The sequence below is a fragment of the Lytechinus variegatus genome, chromosome 2 (genome assembly GCF_018143015.1).
Source record: "Lytechinus variegatus isolate NC3 chromosome 2, Lvar_3.0, whole genome shotgun sequence".
Lineage (NCBI taxonomy): Eukaryota > Metazoa > Echinodermata > Echinoidea > Temnopleuroida > Toxopneustidae > Lytechinus > Lytechinus variegatus.
Window position 1 is genome coordinate 8,840,816 of NC_054741.1, and position 18,702 is coordinate 8,859,517.

General features: G+C 36.1%; 1 protein-coding gene and 1 long non-coding RNA gene across 2 annotated transcripts in view; one reads left to right on the plus strand and one right to left on the minus strand.

The window, feature by feature from the left end:
• LOC121407235 (b(0,+)-type amino acid transporter 1-like) overlaps positions 1–18,379 on the minus strand; it is a 38,485-nt gene extending 20,106 nt beyond the window's left edge. The window contains 5 exon segments of the mRNA XM_041598204.1: positions 10,518–10,679; positions 10,682–10,762; positions 11,133–11,298; positions 12,125–12,282; positions 18,277–18,379. Of these exon segments, the coding sequence (XP_041454138.1) occupies positions 10,518–10,679; positions 10,682–10,762; positions 11,133–11,298; positions 12,125–12,232 (517 nt within the window). The 5' untranslated portion in view covers positions 12,233–12,282; positions 18,277–18,379.
• On the plus strand, positions 5–6,593 carry LOC121407236. The gene is made up of 5 exons (XR_005968891.1): positions 5–329; positions 3,208–3,378; positions 3,906–4,067; positions 4,783–4,930; positions 5,915–6,593. It is a non-coding gene; the product is annotated as an uncharacterized LOC121407236 (long non-coding RNA).
• Positions 18,380–18,702: the final 323 nt, after the last annotated feature.

Genomic DNA, 18,702 nt, shown 5'->3' on the forward strand with positions numbered 1-18,702 from the left:
GTATACTCTCTTAATTCCCGAGACTTAAAATTTAAACCTTATGTGAGACTTATAATCATTTAAGTCGTAAAGACTTATTTTAGTGATGCCTTGATTTAAAATTTCTCGGAGGTTTCGCGAAAACAATCGATGTTTTAATTCTTTTGGAAAGACTTAAAACTTTAACCAATCATATCGCGATGAATTGGAATCACGTGACCAGAGCAAAATTTCCACCGCCGCCATAATTTCTCTCTCATAATGGCTGCGATCCCGGGCTGCGATGGAAGGATATTTGACCAAAAGCGTTCCGGAGGACATTATTCCCGACATTATTGCAAAATTAAAAGGTATGCTCGAAGTTATATATGTATAATGATGAATATGTTGATATTTACTTTATTGTAATTAGTCGTGGAAAATTAGAATCTTTGTTCACTTTTGGTGTCACCAATGTCTTGACAACGTGATGTTAAAACTTAAACTAAGCCGCTTAGCGTTAGACTGTACCTAACCCAGGCCTGGGAGCTCCGGCCCGCCAAGCGGCTCCGTCCCGCTTCGCGGGCAGGAGCTCCATGGGACTGGTTTAGACTCGTCTACCGTAGATCTAGATTAGACATGATGTACCGTATATTAATTTGTTGTGTGTCCGGACGACCAGGGTTGTGTATCCGGCCGGCAGTCAATTTTCAATAGTCATTTAAATAGTAAACAGGCAATGCCTTATTTGTAGCCTAGAACAAGGCCTAGGTTGAAGTAGAACAGTTATTGAAATTGAAAACAGCGCATAGATCTAGGTCTATGTCAGTAGATCTAGACAGCTGGCAGCCGTCTGTTTCGAGGAGTATTTCAACATTTTTTTTCAATTTCTCCTCGTACACAGACGGCTTGCTATTCAGCAGTGCAATGCAAAATCCCCCCGTCGGGGCCCTTCAATTTTTGTCTTTAATGAATTAAAATTTTGAAAATTAATGCGACCAAAAATCAAAATGAAAATTTATTTTCCCTCTTAAAAAGGAACAAAAACAGTGACTTACCTCGGCTGTCGCGCAAATTCACTTCCCCGTTTTATCAGATCTTAAGTACACAAACATATGGCCATTGAGTCCCCTGTAGTACAGATCGCGCTAGAACTTCGGTCTCTGTATTTGGTGAGTGAAGCCAACAGAGTTCAGCTGAACAACCAACAAAACAGAGACCGAAGCTTTTTTTGGTCTACAGTAGATCTAGTTTTTGTTTAATCATAAGAAGGCAGTTTCATTTTTGAATTTTATCCTGTCCCGACACCCACCCCCCATTCCTACATGATGAGCTACTACTGCGGCAGCCCGAACGCTTACTGACTGTACTGGCGTTCGTGGCAGCGTCCCGGCCGGCCAGGGGCTACACCCCGGCGAGACAAAAAACGGGGGCCTTGGAGCGGGCTTATTGTAAAAAAGAGGGTCCTCGGAACGGGCTTCTGAACTACAATTTTGTGAAAACGGGGGTCCTTGGAACGGATCGCCAGCGTGTGAGTACGTGCGTATGCAACCCTATGGAACGGGCATGCGTGAATGATGCAGCTAGTGCGGCCTCCGCCGGGTGCGCTAGCACAGAGACGATGGTCGGACAGCGCTCGGTGGCCGCTTTTCACCAAAATTGCAGCAGATCAATGCGACCGGAACTACGTAGTGAAAAATATGCGAAGCTTTGGAGTGGATCAATTTGTTTTTTCTCGATAAGAACAAAATGCTATGCCTTGGAGCGGCTTTCTTTGTTTTTTTCTTCTCAATAAGACAAAAATGCTATGCCTCGGAACGGAAATTTGCGTGTAAAAATGGGGGTCCCCTCCGCGGCACATACCCACTATGCATTATATACTGAGTGCCCCCCCCCCCCCCCCCGGGGGCTACACATGCATATGCATGCGTGCAGTCTCATTGACCTTGGAATTGCACTCATTTTATGTGCACTTGGTCAATATTTTGGAATTGGTTTGATTTTTTTCTGTGTGTGTACTAGACCTTTCTACTAGTCACTCTAGTGTAGTGAAATCATGATCAGCTGACATCACTTGTTTGTTAGTGTTTTGGTATCACTTCTGTCAGTGAATTAGTCTAGAATGGTTGATCTAGGTCTAACAGTAGTCTAGAATCTAGATCTAACGTTAGATCTTCATGTATGGTCTGAAGCCCCTTGTCTGCGCATATACGTGTAACTTTGCAATTCTAACATCATGGAGATGCAACGGACACCATCATCTTTAAATCAATTTTTGCTATACGAATATCACTGAAAAAAAGAGGAAAGCGGACTATTTTATTTTTTACTCGCATGCCTTGAAAATGCCACTTTCATGCAAAAAATCCCAAACCGCATGTAAATTGTAATATGAATAAGTGGGCAGACAAAGGCACCGTCCTTTTTTTGCGTCAAATTTACATCATCGCCTTTTCTGGTAAAAATCACATCATTTTTGTTCACATTTTGATGAGATTTTCTGTAGATTCTACATAAAGTTAGATCTATTTCTGAAATGCAGACTGCCCAAAATTCAACTGCTTAAGCTTTTCTGCAATATTTAAATGCGCTGCACCATATACATGGTTGTCCATTGCAGAGGTTCCGGCGCCCATCAGTACTCCCCTTGCGGTCTAATGCAGGCCAGCGGGGACTTGCATTTGACTTCGGCAGATACGAAGGGTTGGGGTTTTTTATTTGTTTTTCGCCAATACCATCACCCTCGGAGCTTGCGATAAACGAAAATCTTGTCACAAACTGTGGATTTCTTTATTTTTTGCGCATTTTTTGCAACCATGTTTCTTAGCAGTATAAGCTTTGGAAACTTTGGAAATATGGTGCCTATTTTGCATTTTTGAAACCAGAATAATAAAAATATGGCCTTTTATGTGGATTTTGGGAGGTGATTACGGGACTTGTGAGTGACATGTCTCTAGACTAGTGTGTAATGAAGTGATTTGTGTGTGTTGTGGAGCAGCATGACACATTGGTTAGATTAAAACAAATGTGCCATGCTGTTCTCTTTTTTTTACCTTACTATGATCAAATAATAACCTAAAATAACCATTTATTAGAATACTATATGAGGCACAAAAGCCCAAACGTAAATGTTATTCATTAATGCCTTTTTAGTAAAGAAAAGAAGGGAGTTTTTTATCTGTAATTTGTAAAGGAAAAAAGGTAGTTAAACAAATTAATGACATTTATTCATTTTAAATGTAAATACAGGAAGTGCTCTATTGTGATGGAGAAGGGTTCATCCAAACTTGTCTTAAAAACTCCAGAATGTCACAGCAACAGAAGAAGAAAATGAGGAAACCGAATAAGACCAGCGACAAAAAAGAAGATGAAGCAGGTATAGATGATGCACTAATGGAAGAGACTGGTGCAAAGGAAATGGTAAGCCCCTTTTAACAACAGGGTCAGTAGCGGGGTGAATATTCTTCCAAAAAGCTGCTTTATCACTTGATAATTTTGCACTTTGCTATTAAAGATTTTGAAACCTAATGAAATAGGATTGTGGAAAATATTGATCTAATCACAAAAGCAATTTAAGAACATCAATTTTCTTGAAGAATATTCACCCTGGCCCAATGGAAATTCATTTTGCAGGATTCTTCTTTTTAAGAGCCAAATCTCGTAACTCAGTTACTAAAGATGCAGCTGCAGAAAACCTAGTATTTTTACCAAGCATATGCTGACCCTAGGTACTTGGAAATCAATCAACTCATGTTTAATACCAATCATTACAATTTTGTATGGTAAATCTGATTCCCCTTCTAACTTATAAACCCCATGCTATCCATCAAACTGTAAGAATTAAGTTTTTATTATGCTGTACTACCTTGTGATTCTGAAGATTATAAGTGCTTCTCTCCCCGCCTATAGTTATATTGGTTCATATGTACCGTATTTTGACTTGGTAGGTTGAATGGATGAAGCATGCCAGCCCAACCAAAGAAAACTTACCAGCAATAAGAGAATACTTTCAGCGAACTTATGAGTATCAGCAGGCACAGGTCAAAGGGGAACTCTCTGTTATCGAGCTCATATACCTGTATCCATGATACGAGGATTTATCCAACTTGGTAAGAAACATAGACATGATAGATGGTTCTGTAGAATGTGCCAATTAGTTTATTATACAGTTTATACCCCCCCCCCCCCCCCGATGTAAATGTGCTTTAGAAATCTGTATCATATAATGTGGACATCTACAATTTCTTTATCATTATTTAACCTTTTAAAAAATCTACCACGTTCCAAAATGTTTGCAGAGTAGGCAGAGCCACTGCATTCATTCAAAGTTATTATGCAAAATTGAACCTCTCGCTGTTTTTTGCTGTGCACTCTTGCAGCCAATCACGTGGTAGTGTGTGAGTTGCTAACTTGACGCACTGCACTATCACATCACAAAAAGTTGTGAAATGAGTGGAGGATTTTACTTAGGGGATTCCTTGTGAAGGAATACAGTAATCGATTGCTGGAAAGGTACTTCATGGTCCTAAGGATCCAAACTTTAACCATTAGCTGAAACATGCATGGTCCTCCCATTGTCAGACTATGGCATGGCTTCTCCATTTTTCAGAGACTGTGCCTACAAAACATGTCTCCAATTCGAACACACTCCTGTGATGTGCAAGCATGCCACATTGTCCCGATCTCTACCTTGGCCAGGCAGGGATATAAGTTTGCGGCACCCTGAGTAAATCAAATTTGGATTCTCGCAGAGGAATTTTGCGCGAATCCACAGATAATCATGAAACGGTGGTATTAATTAGTTTGTGTTTTATTTTATTCCAGATCAATGTTGAATTTGCACTTATGTTTCCTGAGGAGTCTGGGAATTTTCTGAAAAAATGGGGGACTACCTTCAGGGAGAACATCATCACCACTGCCAAGGAGGATTATGCTACAATACAACAGGTCATGAAAGATGAAGTTTCTGACAGTAAGCTGCCATTTTTTACGTTATTGAAACTGCCAAAATTGGAACACTGATGTGATCAAACATGAAATATGCATCCAACTTAGGAATGTTGTGTCACTTACTTGCATTCCAGCCATATTTGCATTTTTTCATGAGTGTACTTTGTTGAAATTGAATAATTAGGAGATTGTTTTTCAAGTTTTTATTTTTATTAAATCTTGTTGTAGTGCAAATGCAGTAGACTTACTTTTTTTCACTGGAGTGAATTGTGCCTTTGTCAGATAACAATGAACAGCTTGCAACACTTAATTGGCAGGTCTTGTGAGTTGGATATCTTATATGTATTCAGAGTTTCAGCGATTTCATCGCTTGATCTAAACTCTTAGGCAAGCTGTGTGCATCCATAAGAGACCAACGCTGTGTGATGTTTACCAACAAAATCACTCGAACTCTGAATGCACCCTTTTTAGTGGCCTTAGCTGAGCTTTCGTTGTAACAGTCTTTTTATTTCTAGACCTCAAAAGAACTCCTTTGATTGGCAATAGTCTTTTTGTTGGATATATATCTTGTTCTTTATTAAAAACTTCCATTAAACTCAATTTTTTTCAGATTAAAATATCAAAATTTTCAGCACGAGCTTCGCGCTCGCATCTATTTTTTTTTCTAAGATACCCATCTCAATCATTGGTAGCAAAAATGCTCAGAATATCAAGTTTTCAGGTCAGAATATATAAATAAATTGTGTGGGGAGCTCTAGGCGAATGATGTCAATATTCAGAGATGCCAGTCTTCAATAGGATTCACCGTACAGGGTTGGGGTTTTTTGCATTTCAGGTTTTTGAACAGTAGTGACTGGCATCTCTGAATATCATCCTCCTGTTATTAGACCAAATTAAGCCGAGTGATAAAAAGCTTGCTGCAAATGACAAGGCCTGATATATTTTTTTGCTGAAATAGATGATGGATATGGTTTTTACTGGTTTCTTTAAAATTTTAATATTTCAGGAAGGAACTGATTTGAGGATGACGACTGGAAACTGAGAAAATGTTCAGCCAACCTTTCCTTTTGAAGAAGAGCAAGCGACACTACTTGGTGTTGGACCAAAAAGTCCTTGTGGCAGGTGATATACCTTTGTTGATAGATTTGACAGGCTCTTCAAAGCCCATTACTGTTTCGATGTCCACTTTGCCCAAGTTTTGGCACCATTTTATGAATATTTAGCAGCCTACGTATATGGGGTGTTGCACCCATCCAAGGTGAGACCTGCAGTGCGCTCACTTGCATCAGTTATTATGTCTGATCAGTAATCCGTACAAACTGAACCCTCTTCGTGTTAGACCAAAATGTTATACTTTGATCATCACTAAATAGGCAGGCCAATTCACATCGTGAATTGATATAGAAAAGTACTGAACACAGCACAACTGCAGCAGACGCAGCTTCTGTCTTACTTTTGACACGCGCATCGGTATCTATGATGTGCGTGTGAGTGGGATTACCTTGCGCGCAGATGAAGAAAAGCCTTACATTTCCTGCCTGTTTAGTGATAATCAAAGTAGAGTGGCAGGTGATGGCTGTGTCAAATTATTTGACAGGCTATTAGAAGCCCATTTTGTTGTTTTAAAGGGATGGTCCGGGTTAAAAATATTTATACATGTATCTGAATACATAGAGTAGAATTCATTGAGAAAAACGCTGAAGATTTCATCAAAATCGGATAACAAATAATAAAGTTATTGAAGTTTAAAGTTCAGCAATATTTTGTGAAAACAGTTGTCATGGTTATTCATTAGGTAGGTTGATGATGTCACATCTCCACTTTCTGTTTTCTTATGTTATTGAATAAAATCATATGTGTTTCATTATTTCATACTTGTGTGAATATGTCTCCCTTATAATGAAATAAGTTGCAGCAATAAATATCTAATGCACAAAATCAGTTATCCACTTTTTCTAGTTCTTGGTGGAAGAAAATTTGAATAAACCTGATTTCATGTAATAAAATACAAAAGAACAAGTGGAGATGTGATATCATCAGCCCACCTAATGAATATTCATGACTACTGTTTTCACAAAATATTGCTAAAGTTTAAAATTCAATAACTTTGTTATTTGTTATCCGATTTTGATAAAATTTTCTGCATTTTGCTCAGTGAATTCTACTCTATTTAATATGTTTTACATACTTTCAGCCCGGACCATCCCTTTAAAGATCAAGTCCACCTCACAAAAATGTTCATTTGAATCAATAGAGAAAAATCAGACAAGCACAATGCTGAAAATTTCATCAAAATCGGATGTAAAATAAGAAAGTTATGACATTTCAAAGTTTTGCTTATTTTTAACAAAACAGTTACTTGAACGAGCCAGTTACATCCAAATGAGAGAGTCGATGATGTCACTCACTCACTATTTCTTTTGTTTTTTATTGTTTGAATTATACAATATTTCAATTTTTACGAATTTGATGATTGGGACCTTGCCTGAAAGACAAAATGTTAAAATAATGGAATTCCATGTGTTTAGGGAGGAATAAACCTTCATTTCACATGACAATGACGAGAAAATCAAAATATTTCATATAATATAATAAAAAAAGAAATAGTGAGTGAGTGATGTCATCAGTTCCCTCATTTGCATACCGACCGAGATGTGCATATAACTGTTTTGTGAAATGAAGCGAAACTTTAAAATGTCATTACTTTTTATTTTACATCTGATTTTGATGAAATTTTCAGTGTTATGCTTGTTGAATTTTTCGCTTTTTATTCAAATCAACTTTTTGTTGGGAAGGACTTGTCTTTTAAATGCTAGAAGTATCCAGAATGCATGGTGCTGCACCCAAAAAATGCATGGCTGGAGGTTGTGTAAGAATAAAACATGACCTGTATACTCATTATTGGCTACATGTGCTTGAACCCTTTGCTATATTATTTGTTACTACCTCAGAACAAGCCTCTCCGTCACAGCCAAAATTCATAAATGTATCATTAATTTTATGTCGAAAAAAGAAATAAGGAATTTAAAACAAAATAAAATACATAGGAACAAAAAAATTGATACCACCATTTTTGGGATGTACATTTGATGAGAATCCTGAAAAGAGTGTTTAGACATAATTTAGCAGTTTTGGACCTGTATATGTACAGATGTACAGCTGAATTATAATGTCATGCATAAATTAGCAGAATTGAAAAAAAAATTTGAATAATTATGTAATTATACAATTTTTGATATTATGTTGTGGAAAACGTGCATGCCTATTTTCGTCATGATCAATGGCCAAGATCTGGGGGGGGGGCAAATAAGCCCCACCCCCCCCCCACTTTGGGCTATGCAGTTTCAAAATAGCCCATGTTATATAAGGTGAAGATAGAAGCTGATGAACTACAAAATTGTAATCTGGCAAGTGTGCAGATCTACTCAATCCATGAATACACCAAAAGTTTTAGGTAATTTCGATTTTTGGTTTTTTAGCTACAGGTAATTTAACATGGCCAGTTAGCGGTTTCAGAGACATTGTAAATGTGCCCAGTGCGGGGACTCTAGCTGACTGGCCTTCCTGGACGGGGGTCGTATTCCGAGCTCTCCCTGCCATGTTTGAATTCACCAGGCCACTTCTTAACCATTCAGTATGAAGGGGCAGTATCTCCAAATATGGTCTCCATGTTCTTGTTGATTTCTGTTGGTGTTAAGACCAGGGCAGAGGATGGCCACACAGTGCCAGATTTTGGGATTTTGTCCCAAATCTCATGGTATAAAAGGTTAAAAACCGATGACTAACTATACATTTTTTAAATTAGCTGTACCTAAAAAACAAGAAATGGCACTAACTTTAAATGAATTAGAGGATCTGCACACATCTGCCACAAACTTATTGATCACCCCTTTTACTGTAACATATTTTATGAGTAAATGGCAAGAAATCTTGAATTAGTATATAGGCCTGATTATTAGAGGTTAGTAAATGATATAAATCCAAATGATGTACATTCACTGATTGGATTGCTGTTGTTGCTTACTTGCATTTTGTACACACATAAGATAGGGCAATTACTGAATTACCACGACAAAAGGAAGTATTGACCATAATTTTTTACCAATTTTCCATTTTACTTGGCATAAATTTCCACATACCGAAATACTTTGTAGTTTTTTATTATGCATCATCAGTTTATCTGTTTATATACCAATTTGAGCTATGAATTCGCAACAAAATAGAATGAATTGTACAAAATATAGTTTTTGCTTTATAACTCGTAAACTATCCTATGGTCAGTACTTCCTTTTGTCGTGGTAAGGCAGTATATATATATATATATATATATATATAACAGATTGATATTGTAAAAAGGTTATGAACTGGTTTGAATTTGCATATGTTGGTTTATTGTGGAATTGAAATTCTACATTATCTTGTAATTGACTATTTCATGGAGAAATAAATGTTTATGAATTTGAAGTACTTGTATCGTGTTTTATTTGTAGTTGTTCAATATTTTTAATTCTAAGAAGGACTTGAAAACAACCCTTACATGATTTGTTTTTATGTTGGAATTTACCATTCATATTTAAACCTGAAGAAAGACTTAAACTGCAGTAAATCCTGATGGTACTTAAAAATGAATCCAGAAAGATTTAAATTTCAAGTCCAAACGACTTAAAATTTAAAACTTCTAAAGACTTAAAATTTTAAGTCTAAGGATAGTTTTATTTTTAAATCCAAGGGTTTTGTCATTTTAACCAGTCTCTCTTGGATTTAAAATATAAGTCTTTTAGACTTAAAAATAAGTCTTTGGAATTAAGAGAGTATATAAAACCCCTTCACAAGCACGGATTTAGGCTGAAATTTCCAGGATATAATATTTGGCAAAAGCTTTGTAATATCCAATTACTAAATTTGTAAAGTAAGTGCTAAAATTGCTATTTTGAACAATAACAAACCCATCGCCGAGAGAGGGAGCTCGGATGTCACGATAGACAAATTCGTAGTTAGACCATGTCTCAAATGACCTCGAATATCCATAGATATTTTATATCACGGAGGATTTATTATTTTTTTTCGGGGGGGGGGTGGAGGGGGGGGGGGGGGGGCATGTGATCAAGTATTGAGGTGCCTCATGAATTATTTTCAAAATTCCATTTTGACAAAATGAATACCTCCATCTGAATATGGGATGCACAATATATTACCATTTTTGCATGAACCTTCCAGCTTGGAGTACCTAAAAACTAATAATTACATGAACTCGCTTTTCATCATTTGGAATAGCAGTTTGCAAGATTTGAATGTTGCCACGTCAGGTAATCATCTAGGAGTTGTCATAGTGCTTTAGATTTTAGTTTCAAATTATCTGGATTTGTACATTTGTCCGAACTAGCTAATTAGGCGGGGTCTTTCCACGGGACCACAAGTTCTCATGATAACCAATAACCTCAACTTAGTCACATTTAAAAAAATAAATTACAAAGGGTACATTCTAGTTTACATTTAAGAATAGGCGACGCCGGGAGCTGACGGAGACAAACATCTTGATTTAAAAAATGCAATATAGGAGGATCGGCCTCGTGGATCCTCCGCAATTTGGTAGTGAATGTAGGACTTACTGACACAGACTGCAGCAAGCATTTTGATGATGCCGTCTGGGGCGCCACACTCCCCTCCAAAGAACGGAGCCGCCACGTACTCTGCAAAGCTGAGACTGATGATGGCAACCGAGGACGGTCTGATGAGAAGAGTAGATACCCATGCAAACAGGAAGGCCAGGGAGACCCAAACGTGTCCAATATGTACGAGTATTCACCGCCAGATTTGGGTATGAGTGTACCCAACTCGGCATAGCATAGCGCACCTTGAGGAAAGAATGAAAATGGAATTTAGTTAATAAATATATAGGGGGTTGGTCTGACGGGAGCAGCATCTCAACAGTTTACACAATAATTCTTGAGTTAAATAGATGTCGTAGAAATCTAAACAATATATATATATATTAAAAGTTATTAAACTTTCTGATTTGAGTAAAATGTCAAATATAAGTTGTTCTTCGTCTTGTAATTCGCCTACGGATGAGTATAAACAAAACACAACAACAAAAGGCAACGATGTTCATAAGGTCGCCCCCCCCCTATCAAGGTTAGCCTATACCCCGAAGCTGCCCCTGTGTTAGGCATGAAGTCAAAGAATGGGAGATGATGAAAACATTTTGATTTGGAAAGTCTTACCTATAGTAGAGAGAACGCCGCAGAGGAACCATATAACCAGACTCATACCGACGCTCTCGGTTTGACTTAAAACTCCTTTCGGCGAAACGAAGATACCCGAGCCTATCATAGTTCCAACAATGAGGGCGATACCACTTAGCAGGCTCACTTGCCTCTTCATAGTCACCTTTAAACACAAATATACAAATATCTCAATATCGATAAAGAAAATTTAAAAAAATATCATAAATTTGTATTTATTTTCTTGGCACTTGAATAAAAGATAAGGTCCTATAGAAAGGAAGTATATACTTATAATAAAACTGTTTGGTATACAGATAATGTTGTATTCAAGTAATGTCGTTGATGCTCTCCTACCAGTGTGGTTACTTTTGATAATAATAATCAGTTGCAGTGTCACAGGGGTCAACAATAAGGGGGAACTACCCTAAGATTATTTTAATATACTTCTTAATTTCGTCTTTTCTCCCCCCCCCATTCCATTCATTCATGTATTCATTCATTCGTTCATTATTAATTAATCCATTCATTCCTTCATTCCTTCCGTCCTTCCTTCATTCATTCATTCCTTCATTCATTCCTTTGTTCATTCCTTCATCATTCATAAATTCATCGTCTTTGTTGCCATATTCTTCTTCCTTTTTTTCTTCCTCCTCTTTCTTTCCTTCTCTTTTACACTACCGCGCATACACCCAAAGTTTAACGATCAGGCACAGGCAAAGGTTCCGAACGTTTCCCCAGAAGGCCTATTTGATCATCAGAAAAATGCATCTACAATTTCTTTCACAAAAATAATGTTCATGTGGATCAGAAATGTATAACTTGATATTCAGCCCCCAGTTGTAATATTAACATTATTTTCAGCGTTGCATACAAATATCAAAAGCCGCCAAATTAAAACCAAGTTTCTAAGTTTTTAAGTTTTTAATTCATATTATTGTTAAAACTCTGCAATACTTACTGAAAATATCAAAAGTTATACACATTCTCACCTTGCCCTTTGTTTCTTCTTGTTCTGTCACGTCTCCGTTTCCCATTTTCTCCTCATGCTTCTCCGAGTTTTCACTCGTTTTATTTGTTTTTCTCTCCCTCGTCTCCATGACTACGGATGGGCGTTATTCTTTTTTCTGATGATGCAATATTAAGTCATCTGCAAAGTATAAAGTGAATGAAAGTTTAACTTTACACCTTAATGACTACCGTCAAGAGGAGTATTATTAAAGGTACGGGACATGACTATACTCAGGGTCTTGGGTAGAATTTTAAACTTTAAGGTGCTAACTCTACCCAGTGTTACAAGTGTGACACTGACACTACATAAAAAAAGGTGTAAAGTTAAGAGTGTGGGGTGGGGGTATTGTTCCTAGGATGTCTAATATGAGTTCAATACCCTCGGCTTGGTTCCAGTATAATATACACCCTTAATGAGATATTATACATCTGTCTTGAACAATTAATCTTATCAGTCACGGGTTATAAGTGCTCGTGACAAGTGCGAGGGGTATAGCTGTATAAACAACGATGCATGTTAAGAGGTGATCATTAGGAAACAACGCGATAACCCACCATTGACATGATTAATGAGATATGTTCAAATTGGAAAACATTCAAGTGTATTGTGATGTATACAGTAAAATATGTGACTGCAATCATTAGGCTCAACCAAAAAACAACTACAATTTAATCAATTTTGCCAAAATTTTCATTGGGTTCACCCCCCCCCCTTCCCGCTACTTCTTTTCACTTCCTTTTATAACTCAAAACTTTCCTTAAGAGTATAAAGAAGGGGTCGAAGATTTAGGATACCTATGTAATAGATTTAAGCCTTTATAAAAGGTCAAGTCCACCCCAGAAAATTGTTGATTGAATCGATAGAGAAAAGTAAAACAATTAGCATAACGCTGAAAATTTCATCCAAATCGGATGTAAAATAAGAAAGTTTTGACATTTTTAAGTTTCGGGCATTTTCCACAAAACAGTTGTATGAACAACTCAGTGAAATGCAAAGGAGAGTCGATGGTGTCCTTCACGCACTAATTTCTTTTGTTTTTTTATTGTTTGAATTATACAACATTTCATTTTTTCAGATTTGACAATAAAGACCAACTTGACTTTAATTACAATAGACTATTGAAATAATGATAATTCCTCATGTTCAGGGGGGAATAAAATTTTGTCTCATGACAATGGGGAGAAATGAAATTTTTCATATTTCATATAATGAAATACAAAAGAAATCATGAGTCGGTGACGTCACCAGTCTGCTCATTTGCATACCGGCCAGGATGTGCATAATTACTGTTTTGTGAAATTTAAGATGTCATAACTTTCTTATTTTACATCCGATTTTGATGATATTTTAAGTGTTATTATTGTTACTTGCTGGATTATTTTTCCTGTTAATCAAATAAACTCTCTGGACCTGTCCTAAGGAAAAATAAAATGTCCACGAGAGAGGTCGCTAAATCTGAACATGAAACAAATCACAGTAACTGAAAATTTATGAGTAAATAAGAATATTGGAATTATCATCCAATATATTCATACTAATTAAAAGAATTTAGGCTTTGGTTCAATAATTTCTGAAGTTGTATATTTATGTGAGCCATTACTGATAGACGGACATGGCCTGATTATACATTATGATGTCATGATTTAGAAACGATATTCTTTTTCCGTAATTTGAATGTCGTATCCTGTTACAGAAACCTCGATGTCAATTTCAAAAAACAGAGTAATAGGCTCGATAAGTTTTATTTTATTGGTACATATGCAAACAAACCTCTTTTTATGATCTATTTTATGGACTCATTAAGATGATTATATTCAGTGTTCTAACTTCTATACACTGTGTCCGAAAATAGTAACGTATAGGGAATATCAACAGTACAAAGTTACCCCGCCTCCCAGTGGCGTACCTGGGATTTTCTGCAAAAAAAGGTCTTCAATCGTACCCGAACAAATTTAAAAAGCAAAAAAAAAAAAAAAAGGTCTTCAAGCTCGTCAGGTGGGGGCAAAATAGGTATTCAAGCTAGTCAGGGGGGGGGGGCAGGGATATGTCTTTTGTATGGGTTGTGACTCGTCAGGGGGGGGCAGACTGCCCCCTCTGCCCCCCCCCCCGTAGGTACGCTAGTGCCGCCTCCTGAAAATGTTGAATACTTGCTCCATTGCTCCACCGCTTGTTTTCAATTTTGTTTACTTGCTATTCTTCTTTTTTTATGCAGTATGAACATAACGCAGAGAATCTACATGAAAGATTATTTTGATTAGATACTTATAACTAAGCTCTTTCATCGTATTCTTGAAGAAGTTGCGACAGGCAAACTGGACGCCAGAAAAGGGGGACAGGGGAAAAAGCCCCCCCCCCAAAAAAAAAAAAGAGAATAAAATAAATAAAAAATTAAATAAAACAATAATAACAAATGAATAAATAACTAAAAATGAAATAAAATAAATAAAAATTAGGTGTGGGGGTAGTGGGACACAGTAGGCCATATATTTGGAAGTCTATTACGGTTAATTCATTTTCCCATACGTGTCTAACAACTTTTCGGGTCAGTATAATAAATATCAGTTCTCATGGAACCTTTTTATAATTACAAAATAGCGGTTAGAGTTAATGTTCCGTTTTTATGTGTGAATATAAAAAGAAAAATCAGCTCGCTTTTCGTGCTCGCTTTAATTGTTTAGTTTATTTTTCATTACAAAAAAATACAGTTATGATAGCTATACAATAACTATTTATCTGCATTACTGTAACCTAATATATAATTTAATGTAAAATTGGTTCTACTTTGGCTTCTGAGTGGTTCAAAATTTCATAAACCCCTACGTCAGGGTTGGGCGGTAAATACCAGTAGCGGTAAATACCGGTAAATACCGTCCGGTAAATAAGATGGCCGTCCGGTAAATATGAAAAAAATGGGAAATATGATTTATAATTCTTTTTTTTCAATAATTTTAATTGTTTTTAACCTCAACAAGTGAAAATAGTGTTCTGAAATAATCAGAATCACAAAAGTCATAGTAGAAACACACAAACAGATAAAATCCATACTGCATACATGTACATACCCAAACACACATAGGATCGAAGTCCACACATACTCAAATTATGTTCCTGGAAATTGAATAGTCATATTAAAACACAAACAAACATTTCTCCCGGGGTTTAACTTTTTACATGCCATTGTATCTCATTACAACATGTTTTTGTTTTTAAGTGTGAATAAAGCTCAGTATTCTACTGTATGTAAGGAGTTTGAGTGTGTAATTGTATCAGTGTGTATCAGTGTGTACTAGTGGTTGCTGGTTTTCAATTTTGATATTGCTTACAGAAAATATATTTTTGTAGCCTATAAAATTACACAACTCGGATTATGCCATTTTCAATGTTGCAATTCTTTTAATAAAACTTTTAAAAGAAGTCTAACAAACAAGCAAACACAAAAATTAAAAAGCATAACATATACAAATATACACAAAAGTGGAAAGAGGTATCAAAAGTTGTTTCCTTTAACCCTAAATCATCTCCCGGGGTATTTTGTTTCTTGTCATTCCGGGGGGGGGGGGGGCATAAGATCTCAGCCGCGGATTGCGCTATCACAACAAAGGTTTGCATGATTGTTGAGAATGACGTAATCTACGCAGTTGCATTGGTAAATTTCACTGAATTCATATATTTTTATTTTATATGAATCAATTACGCTAATTTATTCATGAAATCATATCTTTTGCTCTTGATTCACTAAATAAAGCTCCTAGAATGCTATTTTTTGGTGAAAATATTCTTCATAGCATTCCTAACAATTGTGAGTGAAGAAAATTCTGGTACCAAGACCGATTTCTTATGTACATGTATTGAATTGTTTTTTAAATTTCTTATTTATTTCTTTGTTTTTTACTTTTTATTTTTTATTGTTTTTTTTAAATAGAAATCGTTCCAGACTTAATTCTCATCATAAACAAGGCAAAATTAATTAAGTTTAATCAGTAAGAAAGTAGAAATTAAGATACATTTATGAATTTTGGCTAAATACACAATTTGCATTGGATTTGTACATGAAATCACGTTTATGAGCAATTTTGGGTCTGACATACACTTACATAATTTTGCCTAATGTCGTAACCGCGTACCCGGCGTCACAAATTTGGTCTCAAAATATGCGCGAGACTTGAAAGTAAAAAGTCAGAGAGCGGCGAGGTCAAAAAAATTTTGCGAAGCAGATATACCACGAAAATTGTCGAGGGGCCATTATGCCCCCCAGGAGAATTAGGGTTAAGAAATATAAAATGAATACAATAACATAATTGACATACTTTAGCTACTGCATGTTTCATGGGGAATGTAAAATAATAACTTGTACAGTTTGTCATATTCATATTGATTGAAAGCTATTGTAAACAAATCAATCTTGGAGCATGCTCCATTGTTTCCCTTTACAATAGCTTCTCTTTTTAATCAGTCACAGTGAGATCAACAAAATTTCAAAAGAACGTCTGGTGCACATTGAGACGAGGATATCCTCGATAATATACATGTATGACCAAGGAGAATGGTATGATGAAGAAAGGACATAGCAGAGATAGTGACATCAATGAGGATGACAGAGAAATTGAAGAATCTAAATTAGATGGATATTTGGGATCTTTTTAGTATTTTATTGTATTTTTTCCAGCATTTCATGATAACAGACATAGATAACACCCAGACATAAACACACAAACAAACACACACACACAAATGGTACACACCAGAGCAACCATACTGGCCACCTTTCTTTTTATATTCAAAATTTGACAATCCCTATAGAAAACTGAGTGGAAAAATATATTTCCCGGTATTTCCCAGTGAAAAGTGGTAAATACCGGAAAAAAGCGGTAAATACCGCTTACTTCCCGGCGTCCGGGAAATAATCCTCCGAAGCGGGAAATATGCCAACCCAGCCCTATGTATTTTTAAGATATTTCGAGAGAGCATGCCAGGCATGCACACACCACTAGTAGTAGCCCTTTTTCATGTACAAAATAAGCCTCCTATAACATGTTTAAAAACGAAGAATTAGACCAACAAACTATATTCAGTTCTCACCCACCGACTAATTTGCTTGATTTCTAAAAAAAAAACATTCACCTTGCGATTAATGAACGATAAAGGACCCCAAAATCTTATTCAACCGTTGTTTTATCCCACATTCGTTTGCTTTTCAAAACATCACACACCATAATATTATGAGCAAGCGCAAACAAGAAAAAAAATGGATCTCTTACTTCACTTGCAAATGATACAAGTGTAATTTCATCATGAGTATTAATGTGATTTATGAATGAATAATGCAACATAGTTGTGTTATATCTCACTATGTGTGCTGGTCAAAAATGCAACTCGAAAAAGGGATATTTATATAGGAATGAATGAAAAGCAATTTTTACGTACACAGTTGACAGTCATTATCTTTAATTAAAATTTGAGTGTATATTCTACATATTCATCTTTGGCCAGTTTACATAATACTTCAACCTGTTCAAGTTTTCAAAGTTTCCACTATTGTCCTGTAGTTTGCAGAGTTTAGCAAGAACTGGGAAGGGGAAATATTATTTTGTGGTAAAAAGGTTATTTCGTTACAAAATTACACCGTTCATTATAAAACATTGCTAATGATATTTCACAATACTTTCATAATGATATTTCACAATACTTTCATAACATCGACTCCACGACTATAAATAGTTTTGATATTTGTATCGTGTAGTTCGATTATTCTGCAAAGCGTAGCGAGCAACGATGCGAGCAAAATTCGTTACTATACTGCATATCTTTTAACTTGTGCAAGGTGAGAGAGTAGATCACTTAGCTTGGAGGAAGTATGATGATTTTGATAAATTTAATTCTCTATCGTGATGGAAAACAAAATATTCAGAATATATTTTTTCAATACAGCACATAAAAGAATAATTTCAAGGAACTCGTACGTATAATTATGTGAATTTTTCGCTTTGATGATAGAACTGTTTCCCAAAGCCTATTATGTTGAAAAAAAGGTAAAGAAACAATCTTCTAGTAATTAAAATGAAAAAAAAAACTAAGCAGGTGAGATGATAAATAATGTAGATGGTTGAAAGAGGTTAAGGGAACTATACTTACGAAAATCTTTCCTGCATGATCCTACACAATATAGGCTACTAACTTCCCTTAAGATCCCGATATGTCTAGATGTGTAGCGGGCTTAGTGTGAAGTAATAATGTTTGCAAACAAATGAGTTGGTCACCGATGGCGATGGGCGTATTGGATGTACTTTGGACTATACTTTCTGGAGCAGCAAGATCTAGGCCACATCACTGAATACATACACCAGTGGCGTAGGGTTCAGGTATGGGATAGTTGAGCTTAAAGATAAGTAACAAATAATTAACGAAACTAAATAAGTAAAACAAAAGGGGGCTTATTCGATCTGAAGCCCATGACCAGGCAGAGTTGTTAATACAGTAACCATTTTGAACCACCATCTATTACCAACATATCTTGTAGGGTCTAAATATACATTACCAAATGACATTCGTTAACCTAAC